Here is a 25,054-nt window from a genome sequence, read left to right on the forward strand (position 1 = left end):
CAGAGATAACATGAAGTGTCGTTTTGTTAGATAAAATCAGTTTTCATATCCTAAAAAGGTCCATATAACATGCACAATCGATTTTGTATTTCTACTCGTTCAATTTGCAATGAAAGGAATCTGAAAATCTCACCCTAAACATTGTTTTAATAAGTAAAATCACATTCACATCTATTACTCAGAGATCGTAGAAGGTAACAAGACTTCACTATTTCATTAGGGGTGTAGTATATCCTATAGGACACCATATTTGGTCAGAGAGCGACGCCTTCATGGCACGCCGATGACGCGGGCGGCCATCACTTGAACGACTGTATCTTTGTCAAATAAGCACCAATCGGGGCCAAGCAAAGCTAGCTAGATAGTCAATGAGCTGGGCTTTACGGGAGTATCAACAATGTATATGTCGTAAAATGTAGCTACTAACATTGTACAACAGCATGCCTTTTCATTTTGGATAAAAATTATAAGGATTTTCAGAATTATGAAAACTGGTTGTTTTGCAAATACTAACACTTGGAAAGCTAAATCAAAGTCCAAGTATACAGATTTGATGATATTCTTGCAGAACATTTTAATATTAATGTGAATATCTCCTTCACGATTTGTCCAAATGTACCTGGGGACTTCACACTAAAAGTCTTGAGGTTCAGTCACACTTCAAGTTATCCATTTGAAACCTTGCACATATACTGCTGCCATCTTGTGGACACTATCGGAAATACAACCAGAGTGATGGCTATTACTGTGATCTTTCTCTTGCATTTCAAAGATGGTGGTAAAAAAACACTGGTTAGTTTTTTCTTTGTATTTTCTTCTACCAGATATAGTGTGTTATATTCTCCTACATTAAATTCACATTTCCACAAACTTCAAAGTGTTTCCTTTCAAATGGTACCAAGAATATGCATATCCTTGCTTCAGGGCCTGAGCTACAGGCAGTTAGATTTGGGTATGTCATTTAGGTGAAAATTGAAAAAATGAGGCTATCAAAAAAAAGCAACTTTTGGTAAGAATTAGATATGTGCACACTGGCTATGCTTAGGCAACAACATTTTGAAGGGAAAAAAGTGGATAATTTATGTTGTTATTCAATAAAAACAGAAATTTTGCGCCACTATAAGGGCAAAACGCCCCTGTCTATGGGGCAAAATGCCCCCTTAAGATTCATGTGTTAAAATCAATTGTATACGTTTTATATGTTAAGGAAAGATTTGAATCTGAGAGCAGCACTCCCTTTATTTCGATCCGATCAGTATTGACACATGGTCCAACAACGTCCGTTTTCTCTGCCTACATCTTTCGGTCGTTGTAGGAAAGATCATTAAAAGCCTAAATTCCATCGTTATCGGGAAACCGGGCCCAGAACAGAACACAATACAATAATAAGCATGAAACACAAGACGGTGTTTGATTGGCTGTGGGGTGGCTAACTCCATTTTGGAAACAGCTGTTTGAGAAGTACCCTTCCCTCATTGTTTCCCTGAGGTTCCCAGAGAAACATCCCGCTTTCGGATACTTTTTATCACTAATCCAGACCAACATCCTTATAAGATTTACACAACGTGTTGCAGATGAGCCCGGAAACTTAATTGGTGTTTGATCCGATTGTAACAAGTAGATAAGAAAGGCTTGCGAATCAAGGTTAGTAATGTGTATTTTGGTTACAGTATAACATATTGTTGTGAAAATGATTGTAGCGGCACGACCTCGGCGGATGTGCTTTTAGACTAAGAGTAATTAGCCTACAATTCTTATGTTGATGCAGGCCGTGTGTTCGTCAAAGTGGCCAACATTTTGGGACTTGAGGGACGTTTTATTTGATTCTTTGCTCATTGGAGTTCCTATCTATAGCGGCTATATTCTCTGACCCGAAAATACTGTATCGTCTGGTGAAATAGATAGCCTATTAATGCCTATTATTCTCTCAGTATTCTGGGCGATTTATGTACTAGTCCAATATTTCAACATTCGATTCAGTTTTAGCGTATTGCGCACCATAATCAGGTGAACACATAAGTAAATTCAGCACCAATAAACTGATCCTGTACAATGACAATTTCAAAAGAATGGGCGTTTTCACACTTGGCCCCTTTCAGCCAATTTGTTTTAAGTCAGTGCAGTTCGAGTCATGTTTTGTGTGCAGTGTGAACATTCCAAAGGAACCCCGAAAAAACGTGTGCTGTTTTGGGATATTGGTTAGCGACTGTCAAGGATGCACAAAAATACCTAAATATATGTGGTGTTTTGATTAATACATTCAGATTATTAGTTTGAAATATGTGTTCTATATGGTAAGCGAGCTTCTTAAACTGTTTATTCGATTGTGGGGTTTGAATAGTGTGAGAAGACTACAACATATTTGGTGAGAATCACAAAATAGCGTACAAAATAAAGGTAATTGCTTTCCGGGATTCCTGGGACCCAATTGAAGTTGACATTTTAAATGGTTAAGGTAAAGGGACCTAGGAAGAAACCTAGAGGAACCAGGCTCTGAGGGGTGGCCAGTCCTCTTCTGGCTGTGCCGGGTGGAGATTTAGTACATGGGGCATTACGGCCAGATTGTTCTTCAAGATGTTCAAACTTTCATACATGGTCAGCAGGGTCAAATAAGTGCCATCTATTAGCTTCCAAAATGTAAGTAGGTATATCTAGCTGTCCAATAACACGTTCTGACGTAATGGCTTGTCCTGCATTGAGTGAATGTTGGAAAAAGATATTGGTTCCTTTCATAGTGAATGCAAAGGGGACTCAGACCACAAAATGGTGAAGTAAACTGGGAAAAGAGTTGAGTCCTCATTCAAAGGCAAGGGTAGCATCAATGCAAAGAGAACTGAGTTTTTATTTTTGTTTACCCCAGAGTTCACTTTAAAGAGGATTGCTATTGGTGTTTTCACAGTCCTCTTTAAAATAACCATTCTCAACAAATGCCCTCTGTTAAGATCATGATCATCACATTTGCATATGCAGTTTACAAATTGCCTTTACAGAGGGATTTCTTGTGACCAGGTGCTGCTGGATCTGGTTATCTGTATGAACACACGATTATCATTTGGGTGTGCTGGTGTAAATGGAGATGTTGCCTATTGACCCAGTAGTAGATGAAGGGGGGCCCCAGTGGACCTGGGGTGTATTAATTAGTGCGAACTGTAACCAAAAACAATAATTTCTTAGTGGACAAGTTCCCTTGTCGTTTGGTTTCTAGTGAATACACCCTCGGCATGTTTCTGGCAGAAAAATATAGCCCTCTTGCTTTGGTCAATGTTCCCTCTTGGTCCTGTAGGGATGCAATGTGTATTTGCAGGGTTTTTGTTCCAAGGCCAGCAGCACAATCACTTGATAAACAAGACAATTAGCTGAATCCGATGATATGAACTTGGACAAAAGCCTGCACACACCTCTAAGACCAGGGGTGAAAAGCATGAGTCATTTTCTATCTTTCAGATGAAGTTAAGGCTTCACGGATCAACAATAATGCTAATGTACTGTAAGCCTGTACTGTGTATCTGCAGTAGCACCAGCAGAACCACTCTGTTCTTTCTTTTACAACTCCCACTTCAGCTAATGGATGTCATGTCTGTGTGTATGTTGATAGCTGCCAAGGTAACAGTAACATTATTAGCCAGGAAAATTTCAGATTGAATCCCCTGTAGAGTAGGCCTACTCTGGGTGAGTGTAAAGTACTGTGTGTGTGTTTTGTTGGGTTAGCGATGTGGGTTGGTTGTATGGCTGTTTATCGTTTTGGGTGTGGTGGCCATCACTTTCTTCCCTCAGGAAGTACATTATTTTAGTCTCTGGTGTAAATCTGGTTACATGGGCGATCCCACGCCAGGATAGGCTTATTTTTGGTATCTCGGGTTGTTCTGGCAATTCTCACAGAGAAACATCATTGGGAGGAAGGATGTTTTAAATACTTTTTACATTTGTATCACAGTGTTTGAGAAAATCGTGATGAAAGTGGCCATTTTAGACCCTTTTTAGAGCTATACATGCAAGACCCTATGATCCGTGAACTGTACATGATACAGACAACATCTTGGTGTCATTATACTCCTTATCGTGTGCTCTAAAATATAGAGTATGTTGAGGTTCTTCAATAACAATTTTCACATACATTTTCTCAACATTAAACATTCATATTACTATCTCAAAAGTACCTTTTTTAGACATATTGTTTGGAACAAAATACTTTTCAGACATGTTACATTTCCATAGTGGGCTCAGAATATCTTTAATAGTACCTATGTCAATTTCTAAATATAAAATTTGTCATACACCACCGGTCAAAAGTTTTAGAACACCTACTCATTCAAGGTTTATTTTTTATTTTTTACTATTTTCTACATTGTAGAATAATAGTCAAGACATTAAAATGATGAAATAACACATATGGAATCATGTAGTAACCAAAAAAGTATTAAACAAATCAAAATATATTTTATATTTGAGATTCTTCAAATAGCCACCCTTTGCCTTGATGACAGCTTTGCACACTCTTGGCATTCTCTCAACCAGCTTCACCTGGATTGCTTTTCCAACATTCTAGGAGTTCTCACATATGCTGAGCACTTGTTGGCTGCTTTTCCTTCACTTTGCGGTCCGACTCATCCCAAACTATCTCAATTGGGTTGAGGTCGGAGGATTGTGGAGGCCAGGTCATCTGATGCAGCACTCCATCACGCCCCTTCTTGGTCAAATAGCCCTTACACAGCCTGGAGGTGTGTTGGGTCATTGTCCTGTTGAAAATCAAATAATAGTCCCACTAAGCCCAATCCAGTTGGGATGGCGTATCGCTGCAGAATGCTGTGGTAGCCATGCTGGTTAAGTGTGCCTTGAATTCTAAATAAATCACAGACAGTGTCACCAGCAAAGCACCCACACCGCGTCTCACAAAGACATGGTTGGAACCAAAAATCTTCAATTTGGACTCCAGGACAAATTTCAACCGGTCTAATGTTGATTGCTCTTGTTTCTTGGCCCAAGCAAGTCTCTTCTTCTTATTGGTGTCCTTTAGTAGTGGTTTCTTTGCAGCAATTCTAGCATGAAGGCCTGACTCACACAGTCTCCTCTGAACAGTTGATGTTGAGATGTCTGTTACTTGAACTCTGAAGTATTTCTTTGTGCTGCGATTTCTGAGACTGGTAACTCTCAAATAAACTTATCCTTTGCGGCAGAGATAACTCTGGGTCTTCCATTCCTGTGGCGATCCTCATGAGAGCGCTTGATGGTTTTTGCGACTGCACTTGAAGAAGCTTTCAAAGTTCTTAAAATGTTCCGTATTGACTGACCTTCATGTCTTAAAGTAATGATGGACTTTCGTTTCTCCCTGCTTATTCGATCTGTTCTTGCCATAATATGTACTTGGTCTTTTACCAAATAGAGATATCTTCTGTATACCACCCATACCATGTCACAACACAACCGATTGGCTCAAACGCATTAAGAAGGAAAGAAATTCCACAAATGAACTTTTAACAAGGCACACCTGTTAATTGAAATGCATTCCAGGTGACTACCTCATGAAGCTGGTTGAGAGTGCCAAGAGTGTGCAAAGCTGTCATCAAGGCAAAGGGTGGCTATTTGAAGAATCTCAAATATAAAATATATTTTGATTTGTTTAACACTTTTTTTTTTGGTTACTACATGATTCCATATGTTATTTCATAGTGTTGATGTCTTCACTATTATTGTACAATGTAGAAAATAGTAAAAATAAATAAAAATCCTTGAATGAGTAGGTGTTCTAAAACTTTTGACCGGTAGTGTATGTCATTAACCAATCACATCCCTCCTTTTAGGAGTGTACATTCAGCAAATCACCAGCAGAGTTCTCTTTGAATCCATTTTCCCATTCACTGTGTTGGTGGTGCTCATAATTTATTTTACCTTCAAAATTACTAGTGAGCCCTCTGATATATGCTCTGTAGTTGGACCAGGCTGGAGGACATTTGGTTGTGTGTCTGTTTTTAGCTTCTTCACTTTCTCATTACCAAATGACTGGCAGGAAGATAAATGGCTCTTACTGCACAAAGACATCATAGATACACGCACACACACACCTCGTCTGTAGACCAGACTTAAGATTTGTCCGAATGTGCTTGTGTGCTGCTTCTTAAGTCTCTAACTTAATCGTGGCATTACTTTAGTTAAGTTGAGTCATGATTTTCATATTATACATCACTTTGTGTTTTCAAACGTTTTCAGGAAGTCAAGATGCTAATTGGTTTAGCAAAATAACTACGTAGGCTTAGTCATTTAAGAACATGTAAAGGGTTAGTTAGTGCTAAGCGGGTATGATTGAGGCCCTCTTAGAATAACGTTAATGATTGACTTTAAAAACTCATTAACATGACTGGGTAACCTGGATAAATAACTAGCAACTAAGATTACATTTCTCAATAATCTTCATGTACTACATTAGTAGTTATTATAGTGAAGAGCTGGTTTGATTACTTATAACAAACCCTAATGATTACCCAAGTTTGCTGTTTCAAGGCTTGCTGCTTACGGGGAATGTTGTGCCTTCACTTCCACCCTGCTCATTCTGTACAAAGCAAATCGAATCACTGGACATCCTCATCCTGGTAGATTTGTGGGAGAGGACAAGGCTGAGGCTGCGAGACCTGATGCAGCTGTGGATATGTTTTAGCCCTGGTAAGTGATTGAGATGTGTTTGGTTGGGGAGGACATTTACTGTAACAGGTGTTGGAAAAAAGCTGCACCCTACTAGTTTTTTTGTGTAGATACCAGTTCAGTCGCTATACACATACATGCATAACAGGGTGTTTTCCAGTATGATCCAATAACAGATTGCCTTATTTGGCCACAACCACAATAATAAACATGCATTCTTTCCTCTCCTCTCTTCCCTCCCCTGTTTATTCTAAGAAGTAAAGCATGGTGGTCCTGTTCAGTCCCATCCTCTTTTTACTTTTAAGTCTGACGGGGTGGTTTGGAGAAGCCAGTCCATTTATTTATTTTTTTATTTTATTTATTTAACCTTTATTTAACCAGGTAGGCAAATTGAGAACACGTTCTCATTTACAATTGCGACCTGGCCAAGATAAAGCAAAGCAGTTCGACACATACAACAACACATAGTTACACATGGAGTAAAAACAAACATATAGTCAATAATACAGTGAAAAAAAATAAAAAAAATAAGTCTATATACAATGTGAGCAAGTGAGGTGAGATAAGGGAGGTGAAGGCAAACAGATATATGTATAAATAAATAAAAATATAAAAAGGCCATGGAGGCGAAGTGAGTACAACACAGCAAGTAAAATAAAAACTAAAAAAAAAAAAAAAAAAAAAAAAAAAAAACACTGGAATGGTTGGTTTGCATTGGAAGAAAGTGCAAAGTAGAGACAGAAATAATGGGGTGCAAAGGAGCAAAATAAATTAATAAATAAATACAGTAGGTAAAGAGGTAGTTGTTTGGGCTAAATTGTAGATGGGTTATGTACAGGTGCAGTAATCTATGAGCTGCTCTGACAGCTGGTGCTTAAAGCTAGTGAGGGAGATAGGTGTTTCCAGTTTCAGAGATTTTTGTAGTTCGTTCCAGTCATTGGCAGCAGAGAACTGGAAGGAGAGGCGTCCAAAGGAAGAATTGGTTTTGGGGGTGACTAGAGAGATATACCTGCTGGAGCGCGTGCTACGGGTAGGTGCTGCTATGGTGACCAGCGAGCTGAGATAAGGGGGGACTTTACCTAGCAGGGTCTTGTAGATGACCTGGAACCAATGGGTTTGGCGACGAGTATGAAGCGAGGGCCAGCCAACGAGAGTGTACAGGTCGCAGTGGTGGGTAGTATATGGGGCTTTGGTGACAAAACGGATGGCACTGTGATAGACTGCATCCAATTTATTGAGTAGGGTTTTGGAGGCTATTTTGTAAATGACATCACCGAAGTCGAGGATTGGTAGGATGGTCAGTTTTACAAGGGTATGTTTGGCAGCATGAGTAAAGGATGCTTTGTTGCGGAATAGGAAGCCAATTCTAGATTTGACTTTGGATTGGAGATGTTTGATGTGGGTCTGGAAGGAGAGTTTACAGTCTAACCAGACACCTAGGTATTTGTAGTTGTCCACATATTCTAAGTCAGAGCCGTCCAAAGTAGTGATGTTGGACAGGCGGGCAGGAGCAGGCAGCGATCGGTTGAAGAGCATGCATTTGGTTTTACTTGTATTTAAGAGCAGTTGGAGGCCACGGAAGGAGAGTTGTATGGCATTGAAGCTCGCCTGGAGGGTTGTTAACACAGTGTCAAAAGAAGGGCCAGAAGTATACAGAATAGTGTCGTCTGCGTAGAGGTGGATCAGAGAATCACCAGCAGCAAGAGCGACATCATTGATGTAAACAGAGAAGAGAGTCGGTCCAAGAATTGAACCCTGTGGCACCCCCATAGAGACTGCCAGAGGCCCGGACAACAGACCCTCCGATTTGACACACTGAACTCTATCAGAGAAGTAGTTGGTGAACCAGGCGAGGCAATCATTAGAGAAACCAAGGCTGTCGAGTCTGCCAATGAGGATGTGGTGATTGACAGAGTCAAAAGCCTTGGCCAGGTCAATGAATACGGCTGCACAGTATTGTTTCCTATCGATGGCGGTTACGATATCGTTTATGACCTTGAGCGTGGCTGAGGTGCACCCATGACCAGCTCTGAAACCAGATTGCATAGCGGAGAAGGTGTGGTGTGATTCGAAATGGTCAGTAATCTGTTTGTTGACTTGGCTTTCGAAGACCTTAGAAAGGCAGGGTAGGATAGATATAGGTCTGTAGCAGTTAGGGTCAAGGGTGTCCCCCCCTTTGAAGAGGGGGATAACCGCAGCTGCTTTCCAATCTTTGGGGATCTCAGACGACACGAAAGAGAGGTTGAAGAGGCTAGTAATAGGGGTGGCAACAATTTCAGCAGATAGTTTTAGAAAGAAAGGGTCCAGATTATCTAGCCCGGCTGATTTGTAAGGGTCCAGATTTTGCAGCTCATTAAGAACATCAGCTGACTGTATTTGGGAGAAAGAGAAATGGGGAAGGCTTGGGCGAGTAGCAGAGGGGAGGGCAGTGCTGTTGTCCCGGGTAGGGGTAGCCAGGTGGAAAGCATGGCCAGCCGTAGAAAAATGCTTATTGAAATTCTCAATTATAGTGGATTTGTCGGTGGTGACAGTGTTTCCTATCTTCAGGGCGGTTGGAAGCTGGGAGGAGGTGTTCTTATTCTCCATGGACTTTACGGTGTCCCAGAACTTTTTTGAATTTGTGTTGCAGGAAGCAAATTTCTGCTTGAAAAAGCTAGCCTTGGCTGTTCTAACTGCCTGTGTATATTGGTTTCTGGCTTCCCTGAAAAGTTGCATATCACGGGGGCTGTTCGATGCTAATGCAGAACGCCATAGGATGTTTTTCTGTTGGTTAAGGGCAGTCAGGTCAGGAGAGAACCAAGGGCTATATCTGTTCCTGGTTCTAAATTTCTTGAATGGGGCATGCTTATTCAGGATGGTGAGGAAGGCATTTTTAAAAAATGACCAGGCATCCTCTACTGACGGGATGAGATCAATATCCTTCCAGGATACCCCGGCCAGGTCAATTAGGAAGGCCTGCTCGCTGAAGTGTTTCAGGGAGCGTTTGACAGTGATGAGTGGAGGTCGTTTGACCGCTGACCCATTACGGATGCAGGCAATGAGGCAGTGATCGCTGAGATCTTGGTTAAAAACAGCAGAGGTGTATTTGGAGGGCAAGTTTGTTAGGATGATATCTATGAGGGTACCCGTGTTTACGGAATTGGGGTGGTACCTGGTAGGTTCATTAATAATTTGTGTGAGATTGAGGGCATCAAGCTTAGATTGTAGGGTGGCTGGGGTGTTGAGCATGTTCAAATTTAGGTCGCCTAGCAGCACGAGCTCTGAAGATAGATGGGGGGCAATCAGTTCACATATAGTGTCCAGAGCACAGCTGGGGGCAGAGGGTGGTCTATAGCAGGCGGCAACGGTGAGAGACTTGTTTTTAGAGAGGTGGATTTTTAAAAGTAGAAGTTCAAATTGTTTGGGAACAGACCTGGATAGTATAACAGAACTCTGCAGGCAGTCTTTGCAGTAGATTGCAACACCGCCCCCTTTGGCCGTTCTATCTTGTCTGAAAATATTGTAATTGGGGATAAAAATGTCTGAATTTTTGGTGGTCTTTCTAAGCCAGGATTCAGACACGGCTAAAACATCCGGGTTGGTAGAGTGTGCTAAAGCAGTGAACAAAACAAACTTAGGGAGGAGGCTCCTAATGTTAACATGCATGAAGCCAAGGCTATTACGGTTACAGAAGTCATCAAAAGAGAGCGCCTGGGGAATAGGAGTGGAGCCAGGTACTGCAGGGCCTGGATTCACCTCTACATCACCAGAGGAACAGAGGAGAAGTAGGATAATGGTACGGCTAAAAGCTATGAGAATTGGACGCCTAGAGCTACCAGAGCAGAGAGTAAAAGGAAGTTTCTGGGGGCGATAAAATAGTTTAAAGGAATAATGTACAGACAAAGGTATGGTAGGATGTGAATACAGTGGAGGTAAACCTAGGTATTGAGTGATGATGAGAGAGATCTTGTCTCTAGAAACATCATTGAAACCAGGTGATGTCATCGCATATGTGGGTGGTGGAACTGCAGGGTTGGATATGGTATAGAGAGCAGGGCTAGAATCTCTACAGTGAAATAAGCCAATAAACACTAACCAGAACAGCAATGGACAAGGCATATTTACATTAAGGAGAGGCAAGCTTAATCGAGTGATAAATAAGGGTCCAGTGAGTAGAGGTTGGTAGGGGTCGTGGCGATCCAGACAGCTGGCCGGGTATATGGCTATCGGTAGCAGCATAGGATGGAGGTCTGTTTGTAGATACCTCGTGCGTTTCCGTCGGTAGGTTCCGTGTAGTGGGGTTTTGTTCAGATAGCAGCCGATAAGACAGCTAACGATTAGCGGGCCTCAGATGAGCGTTCAGGTAACGCCGGGACGGAGGTGCCGGTTGGATAAATCCCTCGGGCAGATAACGTCGGCAGTCAGTCGTGAAGGCCCGGTGGGGTTCCGTATCTGCAGCAGCAACAAAGAAACGGGTCCGGATGGTGATGGAACTCCTCAGCTGGCTAGCTCCAGCATGATTTGAGTTAGCTCCGGGGTCGACGTAAGCCAATAGTCACACGGTATGCAGCTAGCTAGCTGCGAAATCAAGGTGCAAGTGTCCAGAGGCTGCGGTTGGAATCCGGGGAAACTGAGAGAAAAAAAGTCCCGGAATGCTCCGGTCCGAGTCGCGTTGCACAAAAGTGCCGGTAGATTATCGAGCTAGAGGAATAGCTGATGACCGCAAAACGTGGGCAGCTGAAACACCAACGCTAGCCAGCAAACCGGCTAATTTCGGGGCAGCTACAGATTAGCTTCTGGCTAGCTATCGGAGTAGCTTCTGGTTAGCTTTCAGGCTAGCTTCTGAATTAGCCATAAACAACTCTAGCAGAGTTGTATGTTAAATATGGGAGCAGAAATATACTTAGTCTGTCACCATGATCCCTTTCTACCACTGTGATAGTGAACAGAGCTAAAGAGACTTCTAAATATTCCCACTCTTGACTCTCCTTCTCAGAGTTATCTGCTTGTCTCGTCTTTGCAATGGGGCCTGTTTTCGGTTTCCCCAAAAACATCTTAAGGCTAACATGCTGACCAGACCGCGTTCGCCATCGTGCGCAATTTGATTTTGTCCACCCACACCAGACGCGATCAGGACACACAGGTTGAAATATCAAAACAAACTCTGAACCAATTATATTAATTTGGGGACAGGTCGAAAAGCATTAAGCATGTATGGCAATTTAGCTAGCTAGCTAGCTTGCTGTTGCTAGCTCCTTTGTCCTGGGATATAAACATTGGGTTGTTATTTTACCTGAAATGCACAAGGTCCTCTACTCCGACAATTAATCCACAGATAAAACGGCAAACCAAATTAGTTTCCAGTCGTCTCCTTCCTTCAGGCTTCTTCTTATTTTGGACTTTATATGGCGGTTGGCAACCAACTTTCGGTGCATTACCACAACCGACTGGAGTGTGGACCTCTTTTTTTTGTTGTTGCTTTATTTAACTAGGCAAGTCAGTTAAGAAGAAATTCTTATTTACAATGACGGCCTACACCGGCCAAACACGGACGACGCTGGGCCAATTGTGCGCCGCCCTATTGGACTCCCAATCACGGCCGGTTAAGATACAGCCAGGATTCAAACCAGGGTGTCTGTAGTGACGTCTCTAGCACTAAGTTGCAGTGCCTTAGACCGCTGCGCCACTCGGGAACCTCAGTTCATCTTTCAATTACCCACGTGGTTATGTGCTACTAACATCCAACGAGGAGGTGGGAGAGGCCGGACTTGCAGCGCGTTGAGCGTCACAAATAGAAGCAAGTTCTATTTTAGTGCCTGGCCACTCAGACGCTCACGAGCAATGTGTATGCAATGATTGAATAATATGTATGTGTACATTTTATTTTGCATCGCGGGTGGTCAGCATGTAAGTTGACCGTTTAGAACCTTTCGTAGGAGCATCATTAAATCTCAGCGCTGTTTCCCAAAATCATCGTTATTAAAGGGAAATGTCAACGTTTCAACTTCATCTCCAGCATCACCCCGACATCAACATATGTGAAAATGGAGCGTTCCTATGTTTTGTAGTAAAAAAGATAGACGATAAGTGTTTCCAATGACATCGGTGTGCATCGTGTAATTTTAACCAATTATGAGTAGGCATTGCCTGGTAATTGCATACTAATTGCACCACAAAACATAATGTGCCATTTTCACATACAGTATGTTGATGTTCGGGTAGTGCTGGAAATTATGAATATGAAGTTGACCATTTTTTTTCAATTTTCCTTTAACGTTTCACTTAAATGCTCGTAATCTTACACCTGCCACAGGCCACTCGTAGAACAGCTGTGCATCATTAGATGCTTATTTGTCCTCCCACGTCACTTCATACACAGAAGATCTCTGCTAAACATAGAATCACATGGTTTAGCCTTCTCTCTGTGACCGCTGTTAACTTTAGAACAAAGTTGACTACAAACACAAAGTTGCCAATGTCTTTGCTATTGATACTAACAAGCAACATTTAAAGAGATGCTTCAAATGAAAACCGATATGACTGCATTCAAATATCAACAGTAGACTATTGGCCTTTTTCAATCACTATTGCTACATGTAGGCTACTCTCTGTAATTTGTCTCTATTTTTCATATGTGTGTAGCCTAACGTGCGCAATGATGTGCCAAATCTGAGATTTTGTGCATTTTTATTGAGTAAGCATTAGAATAAGACACCTCAATATTTGCAGCCGTAGGTGGTAATATCTCTAGGAGCTGACCCGTCGTAACATTATAATTATTTCACAATACTTAAGGTAAGATTTGAATGGAGATAGCTGATCCGAGAGCAGCACTCCCTTTCTTTCGGTCCTATCAGTAGGGTAACTTGTGGGAAACTGTCCCCCCTTAAGGGAAATGTCTGTTTTCTGACAGGAAAAAAAGCTATGTTTGGTAAGACACATTTTGAAGGGAAATAAGGTGGCAATTTTATGTTGTTCAATAAAAACAGATTTTGCGCCACTATAAAGGCAAAACGCCCCAGTCTGTGGCAAAATGCCCCTTAAAGATTAGTGTGATGAAATCAAAATGCCCTGGGGACATTTTGCCCCACTGAACATTTTTTTTCTCTGACCATGTGGATTATTTATCTTTAGGCTCCCATACTGGTATATATAAAAAACGTTTATGGATCTAATTTATTAGATTATTAATATCTATATATCCACCTATGACAAAATATTAGATAAATGTACCTCAATCGTTTTGTTGGAGTGACTTAAAAAGTTGAGATGAGACATTTTTAGTTGAGCAAGACTAGTGGAAAAATAATTGGTAACAAAGTGGGTTCTGCTGTTGAATGGAAGATGTTGTCGGGGAAACCCGGGCCCTGCTTGACACCTATACATGTGCATTCTGCTTAAAGTAAACAAAAAAGGGGATTATTGGTAAATGTTTGGAAAAAAACATGTCATACTCAACTTTACTCTTGCACATGTTCAACATTGTTAGGTAGGCCATATCATATTACATTTGGCGGAATCAGATCTGTGTTTGTTTAGCTGGCTTAGAAAGATAGCACGATGACATTTACTCTAAAGAAAAGCAGCACAAATTGTACTTTCTATCACGGTTGTTTTAGTCACTGTTGTTTTAGGAACATTTCTTCAGGAGAACTTCAGAGCTTTTTTCTTCTATTTAATATCAGGAACATTATCTTCTCCAGTGAGTCCCTGTCTGCATCCAAAATGGCACCCTATTTCCGATATAGTGCACTACTTTTGACCAGAGCCGTATGTGGAATAGATTGCCATTTCAGAAGCACCCCTGTGCCTCACCATATGGGTGGCCTGGCTCGTTAGCTTTTTCCTATAAACTCATTCTGCACCAGTCTGTCTCAAAGTACATACCTTTTTTTTTTAATCCTCATTAAACTTTTTGATTTACGATGGTAAATCGATGGTGATTTAGCAGCATGGGGGGGGGAGACCAGTTCCAATATGTATGAGGCTTTTCTATGACGTCCAGAGATGAGTGAGTTCTTTGGACTGTTATCATCAGCAGTTTTCTAAAGCTGTTAACACCTGCTTCTGACTCAGCCTCAGCTGTGATTTGTGGCTGTCCTCCACACGCACACACGGACTGGGGAAGCCCCTTGCTGTATAGATCTGGCAGGCCATGTTGCTACAGTACACTTAAAGAGCTCGCCAGCTTGTAGCCCTAAAAAAACTGAAATAAGTTAGTATTTTCTACCTCTGGTTCGTTGGCTATTCCTATGGGGGAAAATAATAGTGTTTTGGGATATACGCCGAAAATAAGGTCTGAGGTTAACACAGGCTTAGAAGATCTTATATGTTTTGTTCTATGAGATCAGTCAGTTAACATTAACTTTTTATTAATTATGAAGCCTTTACGTGCTCAAGTTATTTACTAATTAGTCGCTAACGGCCAGAGATATGGAACTTCAACATTAGTCGCATAATTTTTCATGTAACTACGCTGACCACGCAAACTAGTCTACGCTACACTAGTCTGCCAAAAAACTAGTTAGCTTAATTAGCTTTCTGCTTACCAGCTTGAACGAAAACGCAAGAATGGTATATTGTTTTACTCCAGGCTGCAACCATATCTCTTCAGCGGGAAGGTGCTTGTTTTATCGCTTCCTGAATGATGTTGTCCAGAGGAGACATTGGGTCCGTCTGATAAGGCAAGCGAAGCCTGTTAGCTAGACGTCAAAGGCATGCAACCAGAATTATAGTTTTATTTTTTAAATGTTAGCACATCGTTAGCGTTTTGATTACATAAATGCTTCAAAATTTACACATTGATGTTAGCTGATGAAGATTATTTTATAGAACAAAACTTATAAGATCTCCTAAGCCTGTGTTTACCACAGGCTTTATTTTAGTCATTTATCCAAAAACCCCATTAATTTCCCTATAGGCTTTGGACACTGAGCCAGGGTGGAGTTAGCCTCGGTTAGTGCCTACAAAAATACGCCATTACTATTGCTCTCTGATCTGACGTGTCTGGCTGACAGGGTGGAGCAGGGTTATAGGGTAATCTACACACGTATCCCTCCAATGTATTCTGGAGAAGAGAATATAAAAGCTTATTTAATTGTACAGCTCCTTTCTCCTCTCTATTTCCACTCATGGACGACATTCATTCACCAGAGGTACTATACACTTTCTGCTTTTGTGCTACTTTGCCCTCAAGATGGAAGTCACTTTATTCCATTGTGGTCATGTGGTGTGGTTGCATTGTGAGAAGACAACCATTATGTATCTCCACGGGCCCTACATTGTTATAATGCATTAAGCCTGTGGTCCACAGGCACTGATATTGACCTAGCTTTAGGTAGCCTGTAACACACTGAACTAGGCCAACATAGAGAACAGAATGGCCTACTGTAAAAAATGTATTCTACCTGTATTGTGAGACTATTTTATTCTTGTTCATGACCTTAACTTTGCCTTCTGGTTTTGGGCATCAAGGAGGATGCTGATATGCCTTGGAAGAACCTATGAAGCAAGATTAATAATTCACTTTGTTAGTTCTTTCCACATTACGTGTGGGGTACAATTTGACGTCCTCAGGATCTTTGGCCTACTAGGATTTTAAAAGATTCAAAAGGCTGTTTAGATGTCAATTAATGTATGAGTTTCCGGGTAGTCATAATTCTATAACGCGAGTGGATGTCAGGCCTGCCATTGGTGTGTTACAGTAGATGATGTTGATTTTTATTCATTGGGCCTGGGAGCAGCAAGTTTTTCAGGGAAGCTGTGTTAGTTGATTAGGCGCCTTGAGAATATGTGGAAGTTATGAAGGACTTCCTGAGATGTGGTGAGTCATGTGAGGGACGACGGGTGAAGCCCCAGTGATGTCATCCTCCAGCTGAAGGTCCTAAAGCAGAATGGTTGTGTTGTTCAGTAGAGTCCCTTTGAAACAGTAAATTACCAGTTGAACTTGTCAAATAAGATCAAAGATTTTGTTTACTGTTGCAAAAATGTTTTGCTACAGCGTGCGCTACTGAACACGAACCAGGCTGCCCACTAGGACTCCACATCCCCTGGGTCTCCCTGTCACTGTTACTCCCTCAGAGCACTGCTCAGCTCACCCCACCACTTATGGCCAACACACAATGATCCAAATGATCGTTCAAGAAATGCTAATTGGATATTGCCAATCAACATTGTTTCTACAGCATCAAAAGAGGGAGAAAACAGATTGCATTAAGTAGTGTATTATCCCTTAATGATAGGCTAGGTCTGTAGCTATGGGAACGATTTGGCTAGATTTACATAGGGATTTACATAGTGAGCCACAGGGAGCAATGAGGGCAACTGCAGTTGTGAGGTTCTGAAAAGGCCCTTAGTTACTCTTCTAAATTAAACTTGGCAAAGATGTTAGAGCCTAAGCCTCCCTCTCAGTCAGTCAGGGAATTTGTTACTTCACAAACGCAAACTGCTGCAAGTTCTCCCTCAACTCACACCAGGCTATCTTTCTGATTGAACTTCTATACTTCTCACTACTACCAGGGGAAATGAATTATTCGCACTAAAGTCCAGCGGCCTCATAAAAAGAGGAAGGATATACAGAGCACATACTTGCCACCAGTTTTCAATAGCCACGGTTTTATTGATTTTATTTATGAAAGAAACGGAAGCGCTGTGTAGAACAACAATGCTAACCCCGTTGCTGGAGGAAATACAACTCCTCAGTGTTATGGAATGGGCTGGTAGTCCACACAGGCAGGCAGTAGCTGCTGACGGCATGAGAACGGCCAGCTCCCAGACTCTCCCAGTGTCTCAGTGAAGCCCTGGCTTCGAGGAGGGGAAGGAGTGGCGGCACTGTGCCATAGCTGAGCCACACTTAGCAGTCCATCGAGGCTCTCTGGGAAAGATAGCTGTCTGCTTTACACACACTGAGTTTGGAGTTCCAAAACTTGGAGTTTGTTTACACTCTTCTTCCGATTTATTTTTGGTAAATTGTAGAACTTTATCTTTTTCTGTCTGAAAATTTTGAATGAATGTGGGATATGGTTTGATTATAAAGACTTTTTGGTGTTTGGCTGGACTTGGCATTCCTGTTTAACAGGAATATTAGGGAAGTTGAGTGTCCTACTCAGCTGGTTGCGCATGGTTTCTCCCTGTTCGTTGTTTTGCATCCCAATATCAGCAAAGCATACCCTTTGTTCTGCTATTTAAAAGGGAAGAGCTCTTGTTGTGATCATTCTTATTGTCTAGCTAACATGTTTAGCCTATAATAACTACACCTTCATTTTTTTCTTCTCCATTACTGTAGCTTAAATATAATGAACAGATCCCCAAAGCAACCAGGCAGGAGATAAGAATAGTCACAGAACAAGTCATAGCTTGTTGCTATGAGGGAGTTGGATTAAGTCATGTGTAGCCTAGGCCTCCTCCCCTCCATCAATAAATGCAGTGAAATAGTTGACCGACTTCAAATTGGGCAGGAGACTGCCCTAATGGGTTTAGAAGACAGCAAGGCGGCTTTTCTTTGTGCAGGTTATTGCAGATAATGTAGAGTTTATTACAGTGATCAGGCTTAAAAGGCTCCGGTGTGATTGGACCAGCATCTCTCCCTAATGGCCAGTGAAAGCACTATGGTCATTCTGCTGACTCATATTCATTCTGTTCCCTGGCTGATCTCACAGGCTACAATAACATCTGCTAAATATGTGTATGTGACCAATACAATTTGATTTAATTTGTTGATGATTATTGGTGCATGCGTGTGTGGTGGTGGTCCTATTACATCATGTTGTCTTGTCGGTGATGTTCATATACTGTAAACAAAGCCCTTTATTCAATCAAGAGCCTTCTCTCGCTCCAGCCTGGTTTGAAAGACGTAGCATAGTAAACGTAAACCCAGGACACTCAACTGTATGTTACTTTTGGTAAGGGGAATACCTAGTCAGTTGTACAACTGAATGCCTTCAACTGAAATGTGTCTTGCGTTTAACCGAACCCCTTTGAATCAGAGAGGTCCAGGGGGCTGCCTTGAGCGACATCCACGGCGCCCGGGGAACAGTGGGTTAACTGCCTTGCTCAGGGGCAGAACGACAGATTTTGGCCTTGTCAGCTCGGGGATTCGACCCAGCAACCTTTCAGTTACTGGCCCAAACCTCTAACCACTAGGCTACCTGGTTGCATAAGACAGAAGGTTACTTAAGGCCAAAACGAAAGTACGGTTGGTCCGCCGTATAACGCCAACATCTAGCAACCCAAACGTTGCGTGTTCGAATCTCATCACGAACAACTTTAGCATTTTGTCTAATTAGCAACTTTGCAACAACTTCATCTTACTTTTTAGTTACGTCACAACTACTTAGCGTGTTAGCTAACTCTTCCCGTAACCTTAACCCTTTTACCCAACTCCTAAGCTTAACCCCTAACCCAGCTAATGTTAGCCACCTAGCTAACATTAGCCACAACAAATTGTAATTCGTAACATATCATACGTTTAGCACGTTTTGTAACATTGTACAAATTGCAATTCGTAACAAATACCATACGAAATGGACATCCACAAATTAATATATGCCATGCAAAACGTAACATATACTAATAGTAAACGTAAATCCGAGAGACTAATGTTACATCTACCCCTGATTCCAGGTTGCTCTCTCCCCCTCTCTCACAAATTCAACTAGTGATGTATTGTAAACGGAGCCAATGAAAGCTCAGCCTCTTGTTCCGAGAATCAAAGCTTCTTCAGAGATTCACAGAACATTGTAAACACACATTAGTGTCTTGCAGTAGAGCGAGCACTGAGCTAAACTAACAGATCACACTGACTGTACTGCACTCTACAGTAGTGATTTCCCGTAGAGATTTAAGGTGTTTTGTCTGGGCTGAAAGCACACATTTGACCTCTGGTAGTGTTAAAAGCTGCAGCTGGGTACAGTTTCCTCTCCTCCCCTGCTCTACCCTTTCAGGACAATAAGAGAGCCCTTTAGGCTAATGTATAGAGTTACCATTGTGACTTTTAAACTGTGGCACTGGGAAAACAAACTGTTAAACCATAGACTACAGTAAAAGTGAAGTGGCGAACTGAGGTAGAACTTGGTTACGGTAACAAACTGTTAAACCATAGACTACAGTAAAAGTGAAGTGGCGAACTGAGGTAGAACTTGGTTACGGTAACAAACTGCTTGCCTCAAGCAGACAGTGCCATACATTATAATAACACGTCTATGTATACTCTATGTAGATAATGCGCACACACACACAGTAGTTTCAATAAGATGCTGCAGCGTTCTTAAGCCTCCACAGCAGCGTTGAACAGAGCAGAGTAAACGTGCTAAAGGGCAGAACATCAGAACAGCAAAACATCAGAACATCCCTCCATGGAAACCAGCTTGTTAATGATCGTGTGTGTGTGTGTGTGTGTGTGTGTGTGTGTGTGTGTGTGTGTGTGTGTGTGTGTGTGTGTGTGTGTGTGTGTGTGTGTGTGTGTGTGTGAGGCTGAAAAGCAGCATGTGTGGGTAAGTCCTCATTAGACCACAAAAATGGCAATTAGATAAGGTCCCAAACGCTGTTGCAAGGCAGACAATAACAACTGAACATCTTTCACCGAGAAAGTGCTGCATTAGCAAGTTTTCTAAGGTACATTTTAAACACAATTTCTGTCTGCAGAGAAAATAGATTAGAGGAGGTATTTATTTTTATTTTTGGATGGATGTTTTTGTGAGAAGCATGGTCATGGTACTAGCTGATGGGTGGATGATGAGTGCTCTGGCTCAGCCCAGGGAAGCCCTACACTGTGACATTTCCTGGGGTGCTGTCCTCTCCTGGAGGGGAGGACGGATAAAACCTTTCAGACCATGACAATTTGACTAATAAGGTCACCGGTCCACCCATCACGGAGTGTTGACTTGAATGGAAATGTCTGTTCTAGTAATCTAATTCTATGCGGCTCTCTCTCTCTCTCCCCTGCAGCTCATTCCTCATTTTTCAAGCAGCACAGACACAGCTGCCCTTACCCCATACCGACGGACACTGGGTACTTATAATATTTATAATATCTGTAGAGAGGAAGCCGTTCTGACTGATGAGCTCCTCTGAGTGATACTGAAGGAATGTGAGTGGAGTGGGTTACCCAGGATTACTGTGTCACTGCTAAAATGGAAGGAGAGAAGGCTGTTGCTGCCAACTTAGTTTTTCTCCAGGAATTCTTCAGGGTTGAATCCGTTGACACGTTGTTTATTGGCAGGCAAAGTTGCTTATTTGTGGCGACGTGACCTTGACTATCAAACTATGTAGAACTTTGTTATGCTCGAGATTGACATTCAGATCTTTTATCAACTCTTTGTAATGCTGTTGGCCGTGCCACGACGAGGCTCTTGACTATAGGCCATCCATGGCTGATTCTTAATGGTGGTTGGAGGAGGAGGGAAGTGTGGGGAGTAGGATAGGTCCACTCGTCCAGCTGTCTGTAATTGTCCGACACACCGGGCCAACAAATTCGTAGCTTGGCGTCCAACATTTTTTGCTACATGTCACAGTTGTTTCAAACAATGGTGAGTGCAGCGTTCAGTCTGGTTTAACCAGCTAATAGATTCAGTCTCCATCTCTGTAGCAGATTGTCTTCTCTTTCTGGAGCAGCTTATTTTCTCCTCCACCCTCCTTTTCTCCTAGGAACCACCAGTTGTATAGTGTTGTAGTCCCTGGCAGGATCCATGACCCAATTTAATATGGGCTAAGAAGAAAAAGACAGAGCAGGGAGGAATCAATAGCTAATGTGAGCTGAGCTCAATGCGCTCTTTACTTGAACTCATTATTTTCTTTTCTTTTTCTCTCCCCCGGCCGGCCTCCGCCCTTTTGAATGGCTTTTTAAGCACAGTCAGACACTTTGGATCATATTGATCACTTCTTGTGTTTTTACTTCAATAAAAGCTCCTTATTTCCTATAAAGAAGAACTTCCTGCAAGCTTGCGTTGTTGGTGTGAGTAGTTTTTAGACGGCCGTAGTGAGTGATGGGAAGGTTTGAGTCCCAGATCAACGCTCCTGTTTTTTTGTTTTTGTAATTAGGTTGGTGAATTAACACTGACACTAGCTCCATTAGCCCCTGTGCAGAAATACAAATGGCAATAATGAACTCCTTCACTGTTGCTACAGAATGGCACAGACCTGTATGGCTCAACATTGACAGAGTCATGCCCCTCAGACTAGTGTGTCAACCAGAACCAAACTGTGGTGCCTCAGATATTTATTTTCCGTTTTTACACAGTCCCAGCTGCTATGGTGGATGCATAACCAGGCTACTACCGTGTTTGGCAGGACTTTGAAAAGCCCAAGTGTGTATTGATGTCCTTTGCATCATCTGTGTTCTCCATCTCTTTACCACTTTCTCCATCTCTTTCTCACTTTCTCCATCCCTCTCACTTTCTCCATCCCTCTCTCTGCAGGTGTAATGAGGTTTCTGGTCATGGACAGATGATGGATGTGGAGACAACAACGTCGTACTCTGACTTCATCAATTGTGATCGTACAGGCCGCAGGAACGCAGTACCTGACATCCAGGGACAGGGGGCAGCAGCCAGCACCAGTGAATTAACCAAAGACATGGAAGGGATGGACCTGAAGGCTGCAGGTGAGCATATATGCTATATAACCAGGAGGTGTCTTTATGGTTTATGATTTGATTAGGATCCCCATTAGCCGACGCCAATGGCGACAGCAAGTCTTCCTGGGGTCCAACATATAATGAAAAATACATTAGACAAAAATACTTTACAATTGACATACCTGTAAAACATGAACATAGATATTAGACTTACACAGTGCATTCGGAAAGTATTCAGACCTCTTCCCCTTTTCCACATGTTGTTACGTTACAGCCTTATTCTAAAATAGCAATACCCCATAATGACAAAAACAGTTTTTTAGAATTTTTTGCAAATTTATTACGAATAAAAAAAAACGATACCTTATTTACAACAATACGACTAAAGCATAATAATGTGTGTGTGTGCGTGCATTTATCGGTTACACATGCATGTCAGTAGACTGTGCACAGTACATAAAAATTAGGTCACATGGAGAGGCATTATGCCGTGAGGTGTTGCTTTATTTGTTCTTTGAAACCAGGTTTGCTGTTCACTTGCGCCGTATGAAACAGTTTATGTGGAAAAAGATCCTTTGTGGTTCCTGTGTTTTTTAATGGACCATGTTTCCTCTGTCTTTCAGAAGGAGAGACTGGTGCATCACCAGCCCCTGAGGGTGAAGGGTCAACCAGCCAAGAGGCCCAGGGAGGCAAGGGCCCATCGTAAACCACCTCACAGGAGAGGAGAGAGGGACACAGACAGGAAGGGACAGCAGGAGACACGGAGAGGGGGGATCTACTGGTTGTCCTGCCTGCCTGAATCCTACTCCTCAACAGTGATGACATAATCTCTCACTGTGTAGCTCTGATGGAGCTTTGCTGGTCCAGTTGCATGATACTTCTTCTCCTTTATCAATTGGCATTGTGGGAAATGGAGTTGACAGAACTTGACAGTTGACAAGTAGGACTACATCTGATCCTGGCCTATAGTTGCTGCTGGAATACAGTGGTAAAGGAAATGTTCTCATATCACTATGAGAAAGCACAGAACTTTGGACCGAACTCCCATCAAGAAGAAGAGCTATACAGAATCTATAATCATGTGTTACTCCTTTTGTTTTGTGTACGTTTGTGGCCCAGTTAAAAATGTTCCTTAGTTTACCCTTTCTTTTACAATAACACATGAAGTTGCAATTACAATGTACTGTAATGGAGGTCATATTTATTTCAAATGGTTCTCTGATACCTTTGTAATAGGAATTTCTTTGTGCAATAAAATGTTTAATAAGTACTAAGCTATATGGAATTGTTTTAACAAAAAAAAATGTAATTTGTCTTTACTGCTATTAGCCCATACAAATTCATTGAATAACAGATTCACTACTAGGAACAACCGTCCCCCCAAAAATCTAAAGGAAGTTTGTTCTGAAGTGCCTATCCTATATCTGAGAGAGATTTAAATATATTTTTTACATTGTATTTAACCCATTATTTTGGGCACTAAACAGTCTCCATATATACTTCCATTCTTTTTTTCCCAACTGGTACCGAGGGACCTTTAGACAAGTCTTGTGTGCATCCTAGAACAAAACAACCGACATATTCGTGAGAGTCACCTTTTCACAGAGTGGTCATATTAGTGTGTAGCCCAAACAGTTCGGAGGCTACAGACAGAAGTTGGCAGATCAGCTGTACTGACTTCAGACGAGTCCCAAGACGCTTGTGGGGGTCGTAGAGCAAAACTGAGAATCCCATGAGTCTCATCTTTCCATCGAGGGGTCATAATAGTTTTGCAGCTCTTTCACCGCAGATGCGGAAGTGCGACATCGGCGGATGCGGTGGATTGAGACACATCCAATGCAAAAAAACGGATGTACTACATGACCAAAAGTATGTGGACACCTACTCGTCAAACATCTCATTCCAAAATCATGGGCATTAATATGGAGTTGGTCCCCCCTTTGCTGCTATAACAGTCTGGGGAGGCTTTCCACTAGATGTTGGAACATTTCTGTGAGGACTTGCTTCCACTCAGCCACAAGAGCATTGGTGAGGTCGGGCACTGATGTTGAGCGATTAGGCCTGGCTCGCAGTCGGCGTTCCAATTCATCCAAAATGTGTTCGATGGGGTTGAGGTCAGGCCTCTGTGCAGGCCAGTCAAGTTCTTCCACACCGATCTCGACAAACAATTTCTGTAAGAACCTCGTGTTGTGCACGGGGGCATTGTCATGCTGAAACAGGAAATTGCCATCCCCAAACTTTTACTACAGAATGCTGTAGCATTAAGATTTCCCTTCACGGGAACTAAGGGGCCTAGCCTGAACCATGAAAAACAGCCCCAGACCATTATTCCTCCTACATCTAACTTTACAGTTGGCACTATGCATTGGAGCAGGTAGCGTTCTCCTAGCATCCGCCAAACCCAGATTTCTCCGTCGGACAGATGGTGAAGCGTGATTCAACACTCCAGAGAATGCGTTTCCTACTGCTCCAGAGTCCAATGGCGGCAAGCTTTACACCACTGCAGCCGACGTTTGGCATTTCGCATGGGGATCTTAGGCTTGGGTGCGGCTGCTCGGCCATGAAAACCCATTTCATGGAGCTCCCAACGAAAAGTTATTGTGCTGACATTGCTTCCAGCGGTAGTTTGGAACTCCGTAGTAAGTGTTGCAACTGAGGACAGACGATTTTTACACGCTATGCGCTTCAGCACTCGGCGGTTCCGATCTGTGAGCTTGTGTGGCCTACCACTTTGGGCTGAGCCGTTGGTGCTCCTAGATGTTTCCACTTCACAACAACAGCACTTATAGGTGACCGGGGCAGCTCTAGCAGGGCAGAAATTTGTCAAACTGACTTGATGGAAAGGTTGCATTCTGTGACGGTGCCATGTTG

At 42.3% G+C, this 25,054-nt stretch overlaps 1 protein-coding gene across 1 annotated transcript; it reads left to right on the top strand.

Moving 5' to 3' along the window:
- The first annotated feature begins 1,464 nt into the window (after positions 1-1,464).
- Positions 1,465-23,453, top strand: LOC120060651 (cAMP-dependent protein kinase inhibitor gamma-like). The gene is made up of 3 exons (XM_039010039.1): positions 1,465-1,644; positions 22,026-22,210; positions 22,807-23,453. The coding sequence occupies exons 2-3, from the start codon at positions 22,054-22,056 to the stop codon at positions 22,887-22,889; spliced, it is 240 nt and encodes a 79-aa protein (XP_038865967.1). The 5' UTR covers positions 1,465-1,644; positions 22,026-22,053; the 3' UTR covers positions 22,890-23,453.
- Positions 23,454-25,054: the final 1,601 nt, after the last annotated feature.

The sequence above is a fragment of the Salvelinus namaycush genome, chromosome 16 (assembly GCF_016432855.1).
Source record: "Salvelinus namaycush isolate Seneca chromosome 16, SaNama_1.0, whole genome shotgun sequence".
Taxonomy (NCBI): Eukaryota; Metazoa; Chordata; class Actinopteri; order Salmoniformes; family Salmonidae; genus Salvelinus; species Salvelinus namaycush.